The sequence below is a fragment of the Callithrix jacchus genome, chromosome 2, assembly GCF_049354715.1.
Source record: "Callithrix jacchus isolate 240 chromosome 2, calJac240_pri, whole genome shotgun sequence".
Lineage (NCBI taxonomy): Eukaryota > Metazoa > Chordata > Mammalia > Primates > Cebidae > Callithrix > Callithrix jacchus.
In genome coordinates, this window is record NC_133503.1 from 115,141,524 (window position 1) to 115,148,536 (window position 7,013).

General features: G+C 34.4%; 1 protein-coding gene across 4 annotated transcripts in view; it reads left to right on the forward strand.

Moving 5' to 3' along the window:
- SKIC3 (SKI3 subunit of superkiller complex) overlaps positions 1–6,327 on the forward strand; it is a 105,601-nt gene extending 99,274 nt beyond the window's left edge. For all 4 annotated transcript variants that reach the window (XR_013532223.1, XR_013532225.1, XR_013532224.1 and 1 more), the window contains 3 exons: positions 69–199; positions 1,972–2,095; positions 5,535–6,327. Coding sequence is in view for 1 of the 4 variants with exons in the window: in XM_035291194.3 (XP_035147085.3) it covers positions 69–199; positions 1,972–2,095; positions 5,535–5,609 (330 nt within the window). In the remaining 3 variants the exon portion in view is untranslated. The remainder of the gene's footprint in view (positions 1–68; positions 200–1,971; positions 2,096–5,534) is intronic.
- The last annotated feature ends 686 nt before the right edge of the window (positions 6,328–7,013 follow it).

Here is a 7,013-nt window from a genome sequence, read left to right on the forward strand (position 1 = left end):
CTGAATTGCATGCTTTTAAAGTAAATATGCCATATCTTTGAGTTAATATATGTCTTATATTTTTATAGGCTAACATTTCCAATGATCACTGGCCATCTTTGGTTCAAGAAGCTACAACTGAGGCCTTGAAACTTTGCTTTTGTCCACTGGCTATTCTTGTACAAGCTTTGTTACAATTCAACCGCAAAATGGGGGCAAGGTATGAAGAATCTTCATCTTTTTTTTGTAAATGCTTCTTCACTTTAAATCCTTCTAGGAAACAATCAAGGAAAGACTATAAACTTTAAAGTTTTATAACAGACTAATTTAACAAACTTTGGGGGTATTTCTATATTTTTATCTATTTTGGAAGGACTGGTTCCAGAAATCCAATAAGGGAGAAAAAAAAGTTTTATATTTGTTTAAAAAGGCAATTTGATACGTATTTATAGGATATCAGGGGTTTGCCATGATAGCATTTCCTGTGAAGAAGGCCTTGGAGTTTTCTTGTTCTTCACTGTGTTAAGAGGTGCCAACTGTGTGATATGGGTTCTAGAATCAAATAAAACCAGAAGACTCCAATTCAAGGCTGCATTGCCAGAAGTTCTTGATAATGTAATAAGCTATGAAAAAAGTAATAAATATTGAAAAGACAGAGACATGTTGTTTATAAATGATGTGGTTTCCTATCTAGAAAATCCAAAAGCTGCTCTGATTAAAATATAAAAAAAACTATGGAAACATTTATATTTGAAGTATACTTAAATTTGAAGAAAAGTACTTAAAGATCACATGGGTAAAAAATACAGGCAAGAATACTTTAAGATTTTGAAAATATCTAGTTCTAATGTATATTACATATAATCCAAAGCATTTGTAAGTAAAACTGTGATTGAGGAGCACACGTTGGAATAGAATAGGTATGGTAGAAATGGAGGTTAATACATATAAATATGTAGCAAGAGACACATCACAAAATAGGGATGGTGGAAGATTAAGACCCTATGACTGATTAGCAATTCCAGCACTATTTATTAATATTTATTTATTTGGGGCCATTTTTGTGGGTGACTAATTTTACTAAGAAATGTTTTAGGCTATAATTTAAACTTCCTAATGAATTACTTCTACTCATCCTCAGTGTTGGTAACTTAGAGTGTACAAACCCCCTTCACCTCCCACTCCAGTAATCTTTGTTAACACCTCCCATAATTTGTATCACCTTTAAAAATCTAGCCCAAATAAAGATGTAGTCTAAGAAAAATAACACTGTGCTCACTACGTGATCCCTCTGTAAAAGCATCTTCAAAACAAGTTATTTAGTTCCTGCTTCAAACTAATTGCTACTTAGAAGATTCTTCGATTTAGCAGTTCTGAACATACTATGGTTTATGTTATTTTTAGCAGTATGGAAGTTTTGGAGTCATAAATGTTAGTGAATTAGGAAAGAAAAAATTAGAACACAGCTGTAAATCAGCTTGCTATTATGTGGGTTCACATTATCATACACATCCTTGAAAACGTGCACTAAAAGCCTGATATGATATACATAGCCTATAGTGTAAATGTTGAATATTTCTTGTTCCACTCTTTATCATCTTTGTGTTATTTAGTGACTTATTTAGTTTCTGCCTATTTTTCAAAAAGATTAGAGGTAGAGCACTCAAAGTAGCTTATTAAATAGGGACTGTCTCCCTATTCTCTTTGGAATGAGCCTTGATTTACTTCTCTGCCATATGGGAATAACTACCTACCTAATAAGGTTGTGAACATTAAATACAACTATATGTATAAACATTTAGCATAGTACCTAGGGCATGATAAACACTTAATAGATATTAACCGTTATTATTACTTATTATCTGAATTAAAAAATCATAATCAGGTATCACATCTGCAAAAATATAAGAAAGATAATGTATGTGTGAGATTAGTATGGGAAATACGGTAATTTGCATGCTTTGGACTAAATATAAGTATCTTTTCTTCCAGAGAGACACGACGTCTTTTGGAGAGAGTGGTATATCAGCCTGGCTATCCCAAATCTATTGTATCAACTGCACGTTGGTACCTACTGAGACACTTATATGCCAAAGACGACTATGAGCTTATTGATGTAAGGCATTGATTTTATTTAAAGTGCTTTATCTTTGACCTAAGGGTTTTAGAGTTATTGTTCAAAGTTACTTCACTTTTATGATTGAATTTTTTAAAACTGAGTGTATAATTTTTTGGCTAACAGAAGACTACAAGGTCTACTGTTGCATCTGTTGAAGATAGAGAAATATGGCCGGGCACGGTGGCTCAAGCCTGTAATCCCAGCACTTTGGGAGGCCGAGGCGGGTGGATCACGAGGTCAAGAGATCGAGACCAACCTGGTCAACGTGGTGAGACCCCGTCTCTACTAAAGATACAAAAAATTAGCTGGGCATGGTGGCGCGTGCCTGTAATCCCAGCTACTCAGGAGGCTGAGGCAGGAGAATTGTCTGAACCCAGGAGGCGGAGGTTGCGGTGAGCCAAGATTGCGCCATTGCACTCCAGCTTGGGTAACAAGAGCGAAACTCTGTCTCAAAAAAAAAAAAAGAAAACAAAAGAAAATAGAGAAATATTTATGCACATTGTTTGAAGGTTAAATATATAGTTTGTATCTTACCAAGGGTTAGTTATGACATTCTCCTTTCAATATTAGAATATCAAAAGCTGGGGCCCCTTGGCATAAATGACAGAATTGTTAAAACCTGTGTTTAAAAATAGTTTAATGTCAATTTAACCTGTATATGTACAAATGCCTTTATATGGGGAAGCTATACAGGTTGAGCATCCCTAATCTAAAAATCCAAAGTCTCAAATGCTCCAAAATCTGAAACTTTTAAGTACCAACAACCTTGGGGTCATGATCAGTTGTGAAGCATGTTATAAGTAATTGGATGCTAACCCTAGGTAACAAATAGATTTCCTTTTTTATTTTCAGTTGTAAAATATAACAGATTCAAGGATATTTTTATATCTCTCTCCATTAATGCATTTCTATGAGCTTTTTTAAGTAAAAGAGAAGGGTAGAATTTTAGGGAGCTTGTCTAATTGCAGGCCTTTATCTTTGAACCAGTGAGAACATCACAAGTTTAAAAGTTATCCATTTAATGAACTGAGGTTGATAAAAAGTTGCAAACTGCTGATCTAAGGCCCTTACCTAGTGAAGTTTATTACAATACAAATACATGACCTTCTAAACCCAACCTAAACCAGTAAAAAGTCATTGTGTTTTCATTCCCTTTTTTGGCCAGAAAGGAATGACTTGACTACACTGTCTTTCATATCATTTATATACCTTTGCTATTTCTTTATAAATGGATGGATAAAATATTTTATCCAGTTTTTTTTTTGTAAACACTGGATTATTTTATAGTAAGGAAGTAAAGAAAAAGTTGTAAGATTGAAGCAACGAATCAAGACTTTTTCCCAAAGCAACATTTGTTTAAAACTGTAGCTGTTCATTCCTTTTCTTTTTTAAATAAGGGAATCTAAAGAAGTTGAAGTTTTTAAGTTTATTTAAGCAAGAAGCAAGTAAAAGTGGCCAACTGGCAAACCAAAGGAGAGAATATATGTGCATGAATTGTCACTGGTCTTGTATTACTATCACAATTATACTGTTTTTGCCTGCCTATATTTCTCATTTCCTGAACTCAGAATATGATACACCTCTTACAGTCTTTTTAACCCAGTTTCTCATCTTCAGGGATCTCAACCTACTGAAATTGTGGAATGCAGTTTTTTCTTGGGTGTGGGTTGAGGGTGGGTACTGTGCTGTGCAATGTTGGATATCTAGCAGCATCTTTGGTCTTCTAGGTGCTAGTTGTATTTTTGTGGCCATTGCAGTGGAGGCAAATAGGCAGATAGGATGGAGTTAGAGGTAACAGACTCCTAATAGAATGTTCATACTATCTTTAAAATAATTATTTGCCTTCTTCTTGCCTTTACTATAAAATACATGTGACAGTTTCTACTCTACTTCTTATGGGATGGCTCTGGCATCTAAATATATAAACATATATGTATCCAAAATTATTTTGAATGATGTAGAGAATATACGAATGTATTGGGTTAAAATTGTCATAACTTTAGCCAACAATTTTAAAAACATGATGAAAATCAGTGAAAAGCTTTTTCAGTACTACAACGTTTTGAAATACTGTTTGCCTTTTGGTGAAACATAAAACATTAAAGAAATAGTAAAGAAAACAGTGCCTGGAGAAAGGCATTGTAATCAACATATTGCAAACCAAAAAGGCAGACATTTATGAATGTTGAGAGACAGTTCACCATGGATCTCTTGCATTCCTAAAAATTCTGTGAGTAGGAAGCCTGATTACTCTTTGTTCTAGTCTGTCTTTTCAAAGATATTTGTATAGTGAACATCCTTAGAAGACAGAGATAGTATCTCCCTCCAGAACAAAGCGTAGACATTCCTGTCCATTATAAATGATTAAGCATCTAGGCTTGGGGTTCCCTTCTTGTAATGCAACCGACTACATATGTGAGAAACTATATCAGTCCATCCACGTCACAGGCTGAGAGGACAAGAACAGAGGCAGATATGTTGATGCTCATGCTGTTTGCAATACTTTGAGTAATGATGACTCTTCTTTTTAACCTAAGGAGTCCTGTGTCTTTGGCAGTATCTATGGAACTGTGACAGGCTAACTTATTAGCTTGCAAATAGAGCAGAATCTCAGACCCTTCACAGTGCTTGACAGTGAACAACCAAAAAATGTTTTAGTATGAATGATCAGCTGAAATTGAATCTTCTAGTTTATGAAATTGGTGAAATCATGGAAATGTTCTGATAAAGCCTAGAACCTAGAGCCTAGATCCTGAGCTGTGGTTTCAAAAGGGAGCAATTTCATTTGAACAGTTCTATGCATAAAGTGGTCTTTTTGGATAAGAGTTTAGAGGTGACAGTATTATAAACAAAGCCACCAAACAAAACCTTTGATTTTATAATGATAGGAATCAGGCTGGGCACAGTGGCTCATGCCTGTAATCCCAGCACTTTGGGAGACCAAGACCAAGGCCAGCAGATTACTTGAGGTCAGAAGTTTGAGACCTGCCTGGCCCCATCTCTACTAAAAATACAAAAATTACCCAGGTGTGGTGATGAGCACCTTAATCCCAACTATTTGGAAGGCTGAGGTGGGAGAATTGCTTGAACCCAGGAAGTGGAGGTTGTAGTGAGCTGAGTGAGATTGTATGACTGCCCTCCAGCCTGGATGACAGAGCAAGACTCTGTCTCAAAAAAAAAAAACAAAAAAGATAGCAATCAAAATGTTGGCAGCTATACTGCTTCGAATAAATTGTGCATCTCTCTGATGTTAGCCTTGTTTGAACAATTAATATCTGAAGAAGTGACTAAAGATTGCACAGAGTCACTTTTCCTGGTGTAGTTTGATGCTGCCTTTTCAAGACTGCCGCCCTTGGATTACTCAGCTTCAATGAATCGAAATACAGATATTGTTAATAAACAAAATACTAATGTTCCTGTATGTGATTTCCCACAGGTGCTGGTAAACAATGCCAAAACCCATGGAGATGCAAGAGCATTGGAACTGAATCAGAGATTGTCCTCACAATAACAATGGATTATTTTATAGTAAGGAAGCAAAGAAAAAGCTGTAAGAATGAAGCAATGAATCAAGACTTTTTTCTGAAGCAACATTTTTTTTAAACTATATTTATTCCTTTTCTAAAGGGATCTAAAGAAGTTGAAGTTTTTAAGTTAGTGATGCGATTTTTCATTAACTCTAAACCTGATTTTAATCTGAAAGAAAAAAAATTAATTTGGAAAGACCAGAATGAAAGGAAAACCATTATTCTCTTGATTGCCTAAACATCATTTTTAAACCATTATTTTCTGCATCTTGCATGGTGCACAATCGAATATCTCTTACTATAATCCCTTACAATAAAGCCTTAATAGCCATTTTTTAAGTAATATGCAAAGTAGATTAGCACAGTGTACAATTTTCTTTTATTGAAAATCAAATTCAAAGATTTAATTTCTGCTATGAATTCTAGAGTTCAGCAAACTGACTCATCATAAAATTCAAATGATTTTGTAACTTATTTATCTAGTGATTCATCTCAGATTCTGTTGAAGAAACATAATGTAAATGTTGATGAGTCTAGACTCTAATGGATAGGTTTATATAATTCTGAACTCTCAGGTGTGTGAATGCATTTAAAAACATTAACGGAAAATAATGCTGATAATATTTAATTGATCATGCAATTCCTTCAGTTATGATGTAAAGACTTGAACTTTCTGAAATAAAACCAGAATACAGTGTCTTATTTTTTTGTTGTATCAATATCAGAGATAATTTCTAAATTTCATATTTTAAAACTTGAAAGCACAGTTATCTATTTTTTTAAGCTCTACATATTTGAAGAAACTATGTCACTTTGGATTTGTGATTTTAAAAGTATTTTCAGACACATACATATATTATTTATTGTACAGAAGATATGTGGTTATATGATTTATGTATGTGGCTTTTCTAAACCAGCAGCTTCAGAATGTTACTTTTTAAGATAATATAAATTGATAATATTCTATAGTTAAGTTGTACTTCAGAGGTTAATAATTGAAGTGAATTTTAATCTGGTGTTTCCCAAATCTGGCTGAACATTATAAGCATTCATACCCATGTAATCAGAATCTTTAAGGATGGGATAGGCCTAGGACTCTGCATTTTAAAGGTATGCCTAAGAAATCCTAATGTTCCTTCAGATTTACAAACTACTATATTACTCCAATGATGATTCCTCCCTTTATTTCTTAGCAAGTTTCAACACGTGCCATTCTCTGCTCATTTCTTTCTTACCTTCATAACTGTCAAACTGATTCAGTGATTTTAACAACCTGGTCCACAAACTTAGCCACAGATGCACTTCAAAAGGCTGCCTGCGTAGCCCTTGTTCCCAGGCCCCTGTTTCCTCAGGAAAACACGTCAGCTTTTTCTTCCAGAATGGGTTGG